This window comes from Colletotrichum godetiae (genome assembly GCF_030913485.1).
Source record: "Colletotrichum godetiae strain CBS 193.32 chromosome Unknown BDP55scaffold_13, whole genome shotgun sequence".
Classification (NCBI taxonomy): Eukaryota; Fungi; Ascomycota; class Sordariomycetes; order Glomerellales; family Glomerellaceae; genus Colletotrichum; species Colletotrichum godetiae.
In genome coordinates, this window is record NW_026851261.1 from 916065 (window position 1) to 930262 (window position 14198).

The 14198-nt window shown below is 54.0% G+C and overlaps 5 protein-coding genes across 5 annotated transcripts; 2 read left to right on the forward strand and 3 right to left on the reverse strand.

Moving 5' to 3' along the window:
• Nucleotides 1-1372: 1372 nt before the first annotated feature.
• On the reverse strand, nucleotides 1373-3191 carry BDP55DRAFT_692645 (cytochrome P450; the record flags this gene model as incomplete). Its single annotated transcript, XM_060577142.1, has 6 exons — nucleotides 1373-1530; nucleotides 1599-1678; nucleotides 1730-2010; nucleotides 2087-2467; nucleotides 2550-2791; nucleotides 2846-3191. The coding sequence occupies 6 exons, from the start codon at nucleotides 3189-3191 to the stop codon at nucleotides 1373-1375; spliced, it is 1488 nt and encodes a 495-aa protein (XP_060431826.1).
• Nucleotides 3192-3961: 770 nt separating this feature from the next.
• BDP55DRAFT_658751 (major facilitator superfamily transporter) lies at nucleotides 3962-6298 on the forward strand. Its single transcript, XM_060574502.1, has 6 exons — nucleotides 3962-4684; nucleotides 4749-4943; nucleotides 5005-5137; nucleotides 5198-5761; nucleotides 5853-6077; nucleotides 6137-6298. Exons 1-6 carry the CDS (start codon nucleotides 4313-4315, stop codon nucleotides 6223-6225), a joined length of 1578 nt encoding a protein of 525 aa, XP_060431827.1. The 5' UTR covers nucleotides 3962-4312; the 3' UTR covers nucleotides 6226-6298.
• Nucleotides 6299-6394: 96 nt separating this feature from the next.
• Nucleotides 6395-7181, reverse strand: BDP55DRAFT_548833 (haloacid dehalogenase-like hydrolase; the record flags this gene model as incomplete). Its single annotated transcript, XM_060568874.1, has 2 exons — nucleotides 6395-6521; nucleotides 6583-7181. 2 exons carry the CDS (start codon nucleotides 7179-7181, stop codon nucleotides 6395-6397), a joined length of 726 nt encoding a protein of 241 aa, XP_060431828.1.
• A 1731-nt stretch (nucleotides 7182-8912) lies between these two features.
• Nucleotides 8913-10558, reverse strand: BDP55DRAFT_607319 (FAD dependent oxidoreductase; the record flags this gene model as incomplete). The annotated part of the gene is made up of 4 exons (XM_060571125.1): nucleotides 10228-10558; nucleotides 9875-10164; nucleotides 9249-9822; nucleotides 8913-9181 (listed from the first exon to the last, which is right to left on the reverse strand). Exons 1-4 carry the CDS (start codon nucleotides 10478-10480, stop codon nucleotides 8913-8915), a joined length of 1386 nt encoding a protein of 461 aa, XP_060431829.1. The 5' UTR covers nucleotides 10481-10558.
• A 910-nt stretch (nucleotides 10559-11468) lies between these two features.
• Nucleotides 11469-12076, forward strand: BDP55DRAFT_727009 (uncharacterized protein; the record flags this gene model as incomplete). The annotated part of the gene is made up of 2 exons (XM_060579233.1): nucleotides 11469-11665; nucleotides 11731-12076. 2 exons carry the CDS (start codon nucleotides 11469-11471, stop codon nucleotides 12074-12076), a joined length of 543 nt encoding a protein of 180 aa, XP_060431830.1.
• Nucleotides 12077-14198: the final 2122 nt, after the last annotated feature.

Sequence of the window (14198 nt, forward strand, 5' to 3'; positions counted from 1 at the left end):
GTCCCCATAGAGCTGTGACCAGGGGGTCGTTCAGGCTCATTGTACTGTGTACAGGTACGAACACGCTGTTTGGGTCGCGTATTACAAGGAAGAGGCCATCTGATGATGATCCATGGTCAGCCCCTCGAGAAGCAAGCAAGGATTCAAGTGTCCATGGAAAGTGGGGGTACGACGGTACGTTTGCCAGCATCGTTCAACGACGGTTGTCGTTGGTCGAGAAGGGAGGCCAGTCTCGATGTTAGAAAAGACGAGCCTCTAGGAGAAAGACTGGAAGAACAAAAACGCTGTTCGGCACAGACTAAGAATAAGTCGAGGCTTCCATCCGAACGAACCAATACGACTAATCAAATCCCATTAACATCACGCCATTAAGATCACCTTGGGGCGAAGGCAAAAGACAAGACACTCCACTACCTTAAAGGACCAGCCATGCGGGCCTGCGCGCTAAGCAGCAAACCTTACATCTCGGTCTTGGGTTGCCATATCTCTCTTAGCTCAGAGCTGTCAGGCCTTGGCGTCGTCGTTGTTCATTTTCGAAGACTTCGGCAAAGTCAAAGTCAAAGGACGTGCTGACAGGGGGGGATGAAAGGGAAAGGCAGGGTAAAGCCAAGGCACCGAAGTCCGATGCTGCGCTTCCATGGGCCGCATGGCGGTCATTTCTTGCAAAAAATGGCAAGCGAATGATTTCCCCGCCTGATTTCTCACGCGCGAAAAAAGATGTTTCCACTCGAGTGCATATGTTTATTTGTACTTTGCATTTCCGTGCCCGCAGTGCAGGTAGGCTGCTTATTGAGATTCCTCAAGATACCGCAGCCAGCATACGCAGTATGCACCGACTATGGCGCGGCTCTCTTGGCGTTGGAATGCGGCTTTTCGAAAGTTGGAGTTGCATTCGGGTCGCTGTGAGGTTCATGTACGGATACGTGGAGGAGATGCTTTCCATTGGGTGGACGTACTTTCGCTTCTAATGCATTTGAACGAAGATCGAAGCGGCCTTCTCCAATCATGCCTGTCGATTAATTTAGAAGCGTTAAACCCTGGTTCTGAATTATGGAGAACCGAGAGTTTGGTCAGGGATGATGCGGGAAGTACCTGTTCATCGGGAGGTAGCGTCTTATTATCACTATGATTATCAAACTTTGTAACCCTATCTAAACCCCCAGAGAGCAAATCAAAACTCAATCTACACCAAACCGCCCGAACCCGTAGATCGCCCAAGTTTGTCTAGTTCACGACGCTCTTTTCATCGTCAACCCTGTCTGTCAAAACCAGCCGAAGTGCACGCGGATAAAGGGGACCGGCCTGGAGAAAAAGCGAACAAGAAGCTTTTCGTCAGCGCCGAAAATCTAGAAAGAGTGGAGAAGAGCTCGGTCTACCGGGGGGACATAGGCAGCGGCACTCTTAAACTTACCGGAGTCTTGCGGTCAACCCACATCGGGTCCAAAGTGAAGGAGAACTCGCGGACCAGCTGGATCAGGGTGGTCCTCATTTCCAACATTGCGAATTTCTCTCCGAGGCATGCGCGTTTGCCTGGGATAGAGTTAGCAGGACTACGATGACAAAATGATTCACCACTCCTCCTCTGGAGCCCGTCTTACCACCATGAAAGCTGATCCACTCCCCCCTTGCCCGGCGGCGGCGATAGGTTTGCTGAATGACTTCTGAGGACGATCCCCACCTGCGAATGTGAGCTTCATGATATTTCAAAGTATGTGCTTGTAAGACGAACCGTCCGGGGTCAAACTTGTCTGCTGTGGGACCCCACGCAGTCGGGCATCGGTTTGTTGAATAGCAGTGGTAGCCGACATATGTCCCTTTTGGGATTACGACGTCGCCGCCTAGCAGCGCCGTCTCCGCCGCCTTCCGGTTGATCAATTGACCAATAGGAGGGAATAAGCGTAGGCACTCGTAGATGAGCGAGGTGAGAAACGGCATGTCCTCTTTGGCCAGATCTGCTGAAGACTTGGCATCCTTGGAAAGGATTTCTTGGCGCAAAGCCTCTTGCGCCTCCTAACACCCCACCAGTCATGTCAGCAACGAACGCACGCGTGAGACGGCACGGGCCTGGGCATGTTTGCTGACTTACAGGATGTTTTGCCAAAAGGTACAGGCTCGATATCATTAGTAATTGTGGGTTCTCTTGACCGGCCACGAATGCTACGGTGAGGTTGTCGAGGAGCTGCTTCTCATTCCACATGCCCGATGCTCTGGCGTCGAGCATGCGTCTGCCCAGTTTGTCGTCGTATTGGCCCGACAGGGATGTTGTCTTCTCCACAGGCATGTGGTGGCTCGCCTGCAGCGCGCGTTTGAGCTCGTTCTTGAAGAGGCCCACAGTGCGTCGGGCCGCCAAGCGAGACTTGAGTGGCAACCTGTCGAGGAACGGAAAGCTCATAAAGATGGGCTTGAAGATCTCCCTCTTGACCGCCGTCTGGAGGAGATTGATAGGAGCATCTGCCCTGTCGAGTGCCTACGAAGAATCGGCTGCGGTCAGCACGCTGCGAAACACCCCTGCTAGATTCGGCGTTGTCGTGGGGGCCAGGGCGACTTACATGCAATTTGGTACCCAACACGGCTTCGGTGAAGTTGGACACGGAATACCGCTGCAACAGATCCTGCACAGCAACGCCGCCGCCGCCACTGCCGGCCCGCTTTTGGGATTCGCGAAGGAGACGGCACAGGCTGACTGCGTTGCTTTCGATGATCTCACCATCGAATGTCCTCTGGAGGCCTGGCTTGATGACCGAACGATAGTTCTTCCAGACGTCGCCTCTCGCCGAGATGACATTGTCGCCTGTTTGCGGGTTAGAACGTTTGCGAAGCACTAAGTGTGACAAAGGACACTTGCCGAGGAACTCTGCCAGGACGCTGTGAGGAATCTTCTTCTGGTTGCCGCTCTTCTCGTACAAGTCTTCGTCTTTGAATATCTCAACCAGATACGAGGGCCGATGCACCAAGATGTTCCATTGCGCGCCGAAGAAAATTTTGACTGCTCCGTGGGTACGCAGCGGCTTGTCAATGTACTGACGGAAAATGTCCGACTGATCAACGTCCTTGAAGAAGGGAATGAGGGCTACCCAGAACGGTATCGCTGGGATATTTTGCGGATATCTAGGAGGCAAGAGAAGAAAATAGTAAACGAGTCCAAGGAGCAGTGCTCCGAGGAGTAAAACTTTGAGCAAAAACAGCAGCATCTCGTCGTGAAGAACGTCTGCGATGTACGGTGTCAGTCAAAGCTGTGACAAAGAAATAACAAGCTTATATGTTCAAGGGCCGATATTCCGAGGAAGCGAGGAAAGACGAAAAGCGACGGTGACACTTACAAGGACCGAGATGAAACTTTCGACAAGATGGAAGTAATCCTCCTTCCTTCTCCTCAGCCCTACCCAAAGTAAGGTAGCAGAAACTCTAGCTGCCTAGAGATGACATGCAGGAGAAGGCTAGAAGACAGGATTAGAAATCACTGTAGGAAAGAACAGAGACCTCGTCGTCTTCTCGAAATAGACCGCATATGCGAGTTGGTGGTTGAGCATGGAACATTACATTTGTGCCTTTCGATATCAGAAGTTCGTCGTACAAGTCAGTCTGCAGAGCTGGGCCACAGTCAGCGGCACACCGGGCTGTGCGATGCCCGACGTATCGGTCAGTCGCACCAGGCAAAGTAAGGAACAAAAGGTCACATCCTTGGGAAGGTTGATTGGCCGCCAAGCGGGCCTGATGCGAGTTGTGATGCCAAGAAGAAGCAGACAAGGGATGGAGGAAGAAGAAGATGCAGCGAGAGAAAGAGAGTTTGATGAGGTTCTCTAGACTTTCCCAAGACGGGTTGGCGTAAAAGTGGACCAGGTCGTGCTCTCTGGTACGTATTTCAGCCGTAGAGGTACCGGTACTTTGGGCGGAGCCTCCCCGCATGCGCCCGCCAGGGAATTGCGGCAGTGCCCCGATGAGGATCCAGCAAGAGCTGACCGAGGGGGCCGGGGCCGGACGGATCCTTCCTGATCACTGCCTTTGATCTGTACGGGGTACGTGTAAGACTGGAAAGAGCCTGCCCAAGAAGTCAGGGGGGTTATTAAATGGACACTGAATCATTCACACATACCTTACCTACCCTACCTACTTACAACAGGCTCTACACTTTGATCCGTCCAGATCAGAAATAACGGTAATCACCGAAGCAGTATTGCTTCATTTTACCGCTTTCTGGCTTTTGACGGCCGTGTTTCTCCATCAGTACACATTGTTTCCGCCTTTTTGCTTCTTACTTTTCGTTCTTTGGGTATCTTTTCTGTATTACTTTGTTCAGAATCCTTTGTCAAAGATGGCCGACTCCAGTTCATCGACTTCGGGCACGGTAACGCCCACCAAAGATCACGCAATGTCTTCACAGGAGGTGCCGGCCCCGGCTAACACCACCACCACCACCACTAGCCAGCCGCCGCCGTCGCCGTTACCTCCAGACCAAGCCGACGGAGACCCAGAGAAGAAAGCCGGCGCGCCGCCGGCCTACTCGGCCTTCTCGCCATGGCGAAAGCGCTTCATCCTTATCGTGGTCACCGTAGCCGGCTGTTTCGGCCCTCTGGCCGGCAACATCTACCTCCCTGCTCTGCCCGTTTTGGAGAGCGAGTTCCACGCAAGCGCGACGGCCATTAACGTCACTGTGTCCGTTTTCATGCTCACGTTCGCCTTCGGTGTATGTTACCCAGCCTTTCAAACCCCACGTTCAAGATAGAATATAACGCTTACACCCCCAACAGCCCCTATTCTGGGCCAGTTTCGCCGATTGGAAGGGCAGGAGACCACTATACATCATCTCTCTCTCTATCTATATCGTTGCCAATATCCTTCTCGCCGCCGTACCAGCCAACTATGGCGCTCTTGTATTTCTTCGCATCGTTCAGGCCTTTGGGTCTGCGGCTGTCGTGTCGATGGGCGCAGGCACTGTTGCTGATGTAAGTGACTCGAGAGAACTTACCGCACGTCCGCCGCTCACCTTCCTAATCCAATGCTCAGGTCACTCCGCCCAAAGAGAGAGCATTCGCAATGAGCATCTTCCTCCTAGGCCCACAGCTCGGCCCTGTCCTCGGCCCAGTCATTGGAGGCGCGTTGACGGTAGCGTCATGGCGCTGGATCTTTGGCTTCCTTGGTAAGCCTTTCACCCCCTCAGCCAGTACCGGACTGAACCATACTGACTGTACCCTCACAGCCATTGCCGGCTTCGTGCTCTGGATCATCATCCTCCTCATGCTTCCAGAGACCCTGCGCGCCAGGGTAGGCAGCGGCAAGCTCTATTCGCAAGCTAGCTTCATTCTCTTCCCTCCAAAGCTGTCTTCGCCCCTGGCACCAGAGTCGGAGAGGGGTCCCCCGCCTCCAAAGCCGACTCTGCTCATGTACTGGCGCCTCTTCAGCTACCCGCCCATCGGCATCGTGTCCTTCAACACCGCCATGCTCTACTCGACTTACTTCGCCATCGCCGTACAACTCCCCACCGAGCTGGCCGACCGCTACAACTGGTCCAGCGCAGGCGTCGGCGCCGGTTTCCTCGCCGTAGGTATTGCCATGATTGCGGGCTCCTTGATCGGCGGACGCTTCTCGGACTGGCGTAGGGCGCGGGCAGTCAAGGCGTCTCCTGACAACACCGTCGACCCTGAGAATAGACTCGCAGACCAGATCTGGGGTGTCATTGTTTGCGCCGGTGGGTGTGCCATGTACGGGTGGTTCGTCGACATCTCACTCCACCCCGCCGCCGTTCTTGTTGCCACATTTTTGAGTAAGTTCTTGTCCGGCCTTGGAATAGATCATTCAGTTCTCACTTCCCATTCCACGTGAACTCGAGCACTGACGTTGTGACTTCTGTACAGCCGGCTTTGGAATGAATTGGGTGTTTGTGGCAACGACGGCCTTCTTGACCGAGTGCGTAGCCCAGCAGGCCGCAGGTGCCTTTGCACTCGGAAACATGCTCAGGAATCCCGGTGCTGCCATTGCCGCGCTTGTGATCCCTTCTCTCGTCTCCAAGATGGGAAGCGGATGGTGTTTCACTGGACTCGCGTTGTTGGACTTGGTCCTCGTGGGATCCGCTGTGATTGGTTAGTCCCCCTGATAGTCGCTTCTTGGAAAGCTTATATACTAACGGTGTGTCTCACAGTACTACGAATCAAATCTCCGGGATGGAGGGCAGCCCGCAAAGCTAAGATGGCGGCGATGGCGGCAGCCAAGCCAAGCGGACCGAGATGAGTTTAACGAATAATGACGAACATCAATGGGACTAGAGCGCGGACGCTCGTGGATGAGAGTCTAACACAATTATTGTCTAATGTTTATACAAATTTGATAATGTTCAACCTTAACGATCAACGCAAGTTTGACTCATTGAGTTGTTATATTATGCAGCATTGTCTTCGGTCTATTTCTCATACGTAGCAATGATTCTGTCTGCCATCGCCGGCAAAGTCTCCGCCACCACGTCCATCTCACCAAAAATCTCTGGTAACGCCTCTCCCTCCAGAGCAGTGCAGTATGCGGCTTTAAATCTGCAAAACGTTAGTGAGTCCGATGCATCACAAATATGTGCGAATAGAGGCATCGACTTACCCTACAGTCTTTGCAGTTGATGCATCCCATAAATGCGCCGCCGCAAACCAGGGCTCGCATCCATCAGCAGACAACTTCTTCAAAATAGGCGCGTACGCCTCGGGCGTCGGCTTCGCCAAGCCAGACGAATCGCACGAGAGCAAGTTCTCAACCGGCATCTCGACCCCGCCCCTCGAAAAGTAGCCCCCGACGCGGGCGATGTCGCCCGCCGTGAAGCACCACACGGTGAAACCCGCAGCGCGGAGCTTGGCCACGCACTCGGCGGCGCCCTCGCGCAGTCGCAGGCTCTTCCACTCGCCAATGAGGTAGTCAACGTCCTCGTCGCTCGCAAAGGCGCGCGGGTCCTCGATGCCGGCGTAGTGCAGGCAGCGGTAGAAGAGGGCGGTGAAGACCTTGTAGAAGACGACGTAGCGGCCCGACATGGAGAGGTAGGTGTACTCGCGCTCGGCGACCTCGAGCCAGCAGCAGCCGAGGAGTTTGGGCTGGATGCCGCGGGCGCGGAGGCGTTCGCCTAGGCGCTCGTCGATGGCTTCGAAGAGGTGCTCGTACGTGACGAGGGTACCGACTACGTCGAAGACGACGTTCTTCGGTGGTGTCATTGTGGTTTTTGGGGTTGGCTGAGGCGTGCTGCGAACTTGCGTATGTGTGAGTGCTAACAAAGGATGCCCGAAAGAGGTAGGTTCGGGGGTGGTTATTGGATGGTTACACGATGCAAGGGTTTGCTTCAGGGTATGTCTGTTGGTCCGAGAGGTCTGTACCAACACGATGATGTAGATTAAATATGAGGCTTATCACGAGGCGTTGCATGGGTGGCGCCTTTATGGAAGGCTGGGCTTCATCTTGAGACTTTGATGTTGTCTCCCCGCACGTGCTGCGAAGTGCGGGGAGTTCAGAACAGGCATCACATACAGTTTCCGGCGCCGATTCCCGGTTCCCTATCGACTTGTGATATTCGAGTGGGCCTTTTTGCCGGGAAAGGACATACTGCTGAGGCAGGAAAACGTTATCAGCTTCGTTTTATCTACTGGGATACTGCGGATGCTGGGATACGACTGTTAACGTTAAAAGGGGACCACAGTGCACAGCGCCGGCCCGGTGCACTCCCACGTGTGCTGTTGCTCTGTGAGCTCAGAACCCATGGCTTTGGGGAAAGCAAAAGACGAGCCATAAGTGGTATTCACACCGATGATGTGGAAAATTGTGGCGGGCGAATCCGACGCTAGACTGGTCAACAATCTGGGGAAGTTGAGCTTGGCGATAGGAGCCAGGAAGTCAAGTGGACGTAAAGTGGGTACGAACTGCTCTGTCTACTCAGATCTGGACAACTCATCGCCCAAGCAATCTTAGTAACGAGTGAATCACACAGGACATCCAACATTACGTTTTCGAGAGGGTTATCTTGAACGCCGGAGCCGGCCTCATATACATACTGTTTTCCGGTAGCCAGTTTTGACGCCGGTATTGGTTTGCATTACCCGGGTCTTATCGAGTCAACTGATATGCGGTTAAAGGCGACGAGAGGGGGCTGTGGGGGTGGAGACTGGGGACTTTTGTCGGATGCAACACCAAAACGGAAAGATAAGGACGGTCAATGGAAGTCCGAAGTGACGGATCAAAGCCGCTATCGGGATGCTCAGGCCGGGGAAAAGCCATTGGCATTCCAAAGAGCAATCAGCCTCTCGCGATAATTGGACTTGGGCGTAACTTACAACTTACAGATGACAATGTTCTTCGAAGCATTGAGATCGTTTATAGTTGAGTGTAATACTGCTAAGTGAATTGTTGTCGCAAATGACTTCGGAAGACTCAAGAAGACTCAAGAAGACTCCCAAAGATTCCAAAAGAAGGGGTAAGAGCGGTGCATAGCCGGGAAATAACTTAATCAAAGTGCTTTGAGATAGAATTATGAGTCTTTGAATTGTCAAACTGACTTACATGTATTTTATTGTATTGTAACTAAAGACACATTTATGATGATCAGGTTGCAAAGCGCCAGAACCCTCGAGTTCTCAACTAATCTACAAAACCCAGATCATCATGTAATATGGATATTATGTGGGTGTTCATGAAGGAGAGGATAATTGAGACGTGTTAATATGTATATGATTGGCTAGATTCTAAGATATATCTCGACACTAAGCTGGTTCGTTTACCTTTGTAGGTTCGCAATTAACATTGCCTAATATGCTCGAGGCTCCTTCCGGAAATTGCCTAAGCTGCAACAGCTAAACCGAATCAATGACTACAAAACTTGCATCAAGATCAACTCTGATTAACATGCTCCCTGCAAAACGCCTCTAATATGACATTTTGTATGAAACTCAAATACTCTACAGTTTTGCTGGCGGTTGATTGACCGCCTTCCAGCTCTCGAGGATCGAATTCCTGGAGCTGTCCAATCTCGCTTGAGAAGCCTGGTAGACCTTGGGAATACCCGTAGTCTTAAACTCCGACTGCTCCATAATCATCGATGCTACTCCCTTGGCCGAGAGGAAAATCTGCGGCATGCCGTGCCCGTTGAACCCGGCAATGATGAATTGTTTCTGTTTTCCAGGGACGACGCCGACGTGCGGCAATCCATCGGATGAATAGCCCATAACTTTATTGTTGTTAGTCACTTGGCTTACAGTACAAACAAGGAAACTGTAAACGGGTTATGAACTCACTTCCGGTCCACACCTTGGACGTAGTAGCGCCACTGTCTTCCCATCCGCGGAATACACGCTGCATGTACCCATCAAAATGCGTCTTCGCCGCCTCAATCAACTCGTCGTCATTGACCTTGTTATACCACGCCGACAAATCATGATAATACGAGGACCGCGCGCCGCCGACGACGATGCTTCCGTCAAGTCGGGGAATCAGATACTCATACTCCGTATCCGACCACCGGATGATAACCGAATGAGGCAGTAAGGGCGCTGGTGTCTTGCCGGGTGTGATGTGACTGCAGATGCCGCGCACAGGGACAATCTTGTCGGCGAACTCGGGCAGAATGGACGACGTGTAGCCGTTTGTCGCGTACACGATCTTTGCGGCGCGCACGCTGCCCCGCGCTGTGGTTAGCGTCAGGTAGCCGTCCCCGTCGGGGGTGTTGGTAACCGCCTCGACGGGCGTGTGGGTCTGCAGGTTGACGCCGGCGTCGAGGGCCTTTGAGAGGAGAGCGAGGATTAGTTTGTACGGCCAGACGGTGCCGGCGGTATACGACAGGCACCCCTTGACTCCCTTTACACCTGATAGCTGGAATAAACAGTCAGTCCTGTTTCTAAGTGGAGGATGTGGCTCGACTCACTTGCTCGGCTTCGGCGCCATCGGCGTAGTACACGTCCTTCATTACGGAAACGCCAGCTTTTCTAAGCAGCTCGACGTTGGCCTTCATCTTATCGCGGATAGTCTCTGACATCAAGGCGTCGACAGCCCGAGTTAGGACAAAGTCACAGTCGATGCCTTCAGCTTCAATGGCCTTCTTTACTTCCATAAGGTTCTTGGCCTCAAACTCCGCACACTCCTTCGCGGTCTCAATGCCATGTGTGGACACGAAACTTGCGGGGCGATTGTACGGATCCGGCTTCAGATGGCCGCCTACACCAGATCCAGTGTCAGCAAGACCAATTACCTAGCAAGATGGGATGCTGCTAGACATACCATTGCGTCCAGTTGCCCCGGAACATGCCTGTCGGGCTTCGAGGATCAAAATCTTTGGCGGCGGAACACCACGCGCCTTGCACTGGTCGAGGATATGGTATACTGTCGCGACACCCGCATAGCCAGCGCCGATGACAGCGATGTCAACTTCGGTTGGGAGCTCCGGGGTAGACCGGTGATCGTCTAGAGCGTGCGGGGATGATCTCCAGAAGGAGGTCGTGGAGTTGGGGACGGGGAGCGGGGAAGCGGGCATGGCTGTGACAGGGTGCGTGTTTGTCTTTCTTGGGGAGAGAAATCAGACACGGGATGCAGTGAGTGACTGTTTCTTGCTGCACGAGATAGATGTGGTAGACCAAGCCGCCGCGTCCGCCGTTATAATAAAAGGCTCAAAGGCCTGGAATGCGGATGTCCCATCACGGTCCCCACCAACTAGGCGAGCGCCGGGGGTGGATCGGGGCCGGGACGGGAAACCTAGCGGGAAAGCTGTTCCGTCCGGTGAGCGGACTCAATCGTGCCTGCCGCCTGCACTACTCCTAGGGGACCAGGGAAGGGATCCAAGAGCAAGACGACTGACCGGCCCGGTCGTTTGCGGGGAACCCCCGTTTGGGTATGCGTTTCCTCAAAGTTTATCAGCAGCGATCCTCCAAATCTCGGCCTCTTAAAAGCCCATACAGATAATCCTCAACCACCTAGCCCAGGACAGCGGTTGAAGCACCACCCTTTAGAGTTGTCGACCGGCCCGGTCAGAATTTTGGGGTTGAAGCTCACAGAGGCCCGCTCCTTAATTGCGTGTCCATACCTTTTATCCATACGGACTTGACAAGCTGACACGCTTATCTGCGTATCTCCGTGTTGGGGTGGTTGACAGATAAACCGGGGAAGCACCAACTACCGATAACCGTGATAAGCCTCTACTGGCTCGGTGAAACTGGTCAGCCCCCCGGAGATAGGTAGGTACCTAGGCAAACTGACACAGTAATCAAGCCGTAGACTACGAATCCAGCTTTCCAACATATGCGTACCCAGTGATCCTTACCCAACCCCAGAATGGAAACCATCATCCGCACTGACTAGTCCAACGGATCTTTGACAAACTACAGCCATCCTAGAATGAACCAATGATAGCCTCTCTAATGATATGACAACACCACTATATACAGGCCAATGCCAGGCCCATCTGTTCATCCCCAGATTCGACACCCACGATCTCTAAGCACGTTCTCAGTGCTCTCTTCAGGACCATGGCAACTCCACAGACAAAGGACGACAACAAGATTCCCGAAACGACTAGCTATCCTGACGCGACTGACCATGCCGCCGGCACCAGCTACGTATACGATGAGGGCGCTGTCGAGAATGTTGACGAGGCCTACCTCCGCGCCTCGAAGTCGACGAAATTCTACAGAGGCGTGTTGTTCCAGATGATCCTTTTTGGAGCGTAAGTTGGACTCATGTCAGCATCAGATTCAACGTCGCGGGATCCAAGTTAACGTCTTCATGTAGACTGTCCTTTGTCGGTCCTGCAATGTCCGACGCCATCTCCAACCTTGGAGGTGGTGGCCTCTCGACCCCATACCTGGCCAACTTGGCGACTGCCCTCAGCTACATGGCCGGCTGTCTGATCACCGTCTTTGGCGGGCCTCTGATCAACAAGATAGGAATCAAGTGGTCTTGTATGATCGCCGCCGTCTCCATGCCACTTGCTGGTTCGGCCTACTACGTGAGCGCGAAGTATTCGATCGACTGGTACCTTCTCTTTGCAAGAGTACGTTACGATCCTTACCATGCTTCATCCATCATGTTGTTGTTGTTGTTGTTGTTGTATTTAACGCCGTGGCGGCCGGGCTAGAGCCCTTACCGCAGACCTCCCGAAGGGTATATGGCGTGGAGGGCCGTGAGCCAAGGCTACCTACTCTACAGTACGTCGTCTCTTTACATCGTCCTCCAAATCATGCCTTGTGGCCACTACGCGTTCTGTCTGTCCCCGGTTCCCGCTGGTGCCCCAGTTTCATTCTTTCCCAAATCGTCCCTTGGAATCGGGAGGTTCTTTGTAGTCCGCACTCACATCTACGTAGGTGTGGATGCTGCTACCGCAGACAGATCTTCTGGAAGAAGTCCGTCACGCGGAGAAAGGCCTCGAAGCCTCGTGGGTCGGTGATTAATCTCTTGAAGTAGGCCTCGAGAGATCCCATAGGGCCTATGGGCTCGGGCATACTGCGAGAGTGGAGGGTCGGCCACCGTTGCCTCCTCGCCAGCGTTAGTCGACAGTAGACCAGGTGGTCCACGTCTTTCGCCTCTCCACAAGAGCACATCATTAGAGCGTCGTCGTGGTTGAAACGTCGGTGATATTGCTCGAAGTCCCCGTGACCCGATCGTGCCGCCAGCAGGTGATGTAACGTAGCCCGCGGCAAGGCCAGTTCAGGAGGGCTGGACAGAGCTGCCTCAAGCCCCAAGTCCGCGTACCGCGGCCTTCGCTCTTTATACCACCATCTCCTGTGCTGGCTTTGTAATTTTTCCCTTGCAAGCCGCTTGATGCCCGCTAGTGTTGCCATTTGACCCATCCGCGCCGGCAGTGTCGTTCCTTCTTTGGCCAGCCGGTCCGCGGCCTCGTTTCCTTCGATGCCCTGGTGTCCCGGGGACCAGTGCGTCCGTATATCAAATATCCTGGCCGCTTCTTGGATTTCGAGGAACGCGTCTTGTGACGAGTCCGGCGCCTTGCCGCGGATGCCTTGTATAACGCTGGTGTTGTCGATACATATGTGGATTGGATGACCGCGATTGGTGAGCAGAGCCCTTCTGAGGCCGGTTCGCGCCCCTTCGACCTCGGCGTCGAACACTTCTGCTAGTCCGAGTCGGCCGCACCCTTGTGCTATGCGTTTGGAGTCTCGGTAGATGACGAAGCCGTACCCCACGGCTCCGTTCGTCGCCCTGGAGCCGTCCGAGAAGACGATCATATGGCTTTCCGGTACTGTCTTTAGCCAGCGCTCGAAAGCTTTCGCAGCCTCTTCTTTGCATTGAACTACTATCTGATCCTGTGAGCTTGGCAGGTACTGTGATTGAAGGAACGCTGGTCTTCCGCATCTTGGCAGAAGTTCAGCCGTCCGTTGTAGTCTCGTCTGTTGCTGTCCCTGCTGGGAGAGCCGCGCGACTAGCGGGTGTCGGCGATCAATCCTCTGTAGTCGGACTGCGGCCCGTAAGCGGACGCCCTCTAAGGCGACTTTGGCTGACGGTAAGCCGGCGTCTCGGAGGAGGCTACTGGTTGGCGTTGTCCTCCAGACAGGCAGAACGGCCCTTGCTGCCGCTGTAATGACGCTGTCGATCTTCTGCACGAGCCCCTTTTGGCCTGTGTTGACGGGTCTTCCTTGGAGAGGCGGATTCGTGTCTGTCTCCGCTTGGCGTCTCGAAGCCGGCTTCGTGATACCTGCGTACCATGTTTCGGCGCCGAAGAGCGCGATCGGCAGTACGCAGGAGACGACGGCTTTTCGCACGGCGGCCGCTGGGAGTCCCCTCTTTGTGTTCGTTAAGCTGTCTCAGATGTTGAGCTGCCCTCTTTGCTGCAGCTACTTTTGCGTCGACATGGTGCCGGAAGGACAGTCTCTTGTCGAACCAGACACCCAGCCAGCGTACAGGTTTCGTCGAGGCCTTGACCACCAAATCCCCCGCCCGGACCTCTGGCAGCTCCGCTGGCTGGCCGTGCTTCCTAGTAAAGTGGATGACCTCGCACTTGCTCGGGTCAAAGGAGACCTTGTTCTCCAAGCCCCATCTGAGAATGCCGGCTGCGCTTCGGTTGAGTATTGCGACGTTGCTCTCCAGGGAGGGGCTGATGGCCAGAGTGGCGATGTCGTCCGCGTACCCGAATCGCGCGTTCGGGTCGTCTTCAAGTATCTCTGCGATGTAGAGCAGAAAGGCAATGGGAGATAGTGGTGACCCCTGAGGCAGCCCGCATGACAGCGGGAAGTACTCCGTTGTGC

What these genes read in the sequence shown, in the direction of transcription:
- BDP55DRAFT_658751 (XM_060574502.1), top strand. Translation starts at nt 4,313, where the DNA reads ATGGCCGACTCCAGTTCATCGACTTCGGGCACGGTAACGCCCACCAAA. An exon ending in TGCTCACGTTCGCCTTCGGT is followed by an intron (nt 4,685 to 4,748) that starts GTATGTTACCCA and finishes CACCCCCAACAG; the next exon opens with CCCCTATTCTGGGCCAGTTT. An exon ending in TCTTGTTGCCACATTTTTGA is followed by an intron (nt 5,762 to 5,852) that starts GTAAGTTCTTGT and finishes ACTTCTGTACAG; the next exon opens with CCGGCTTTGGAATGAATTGG.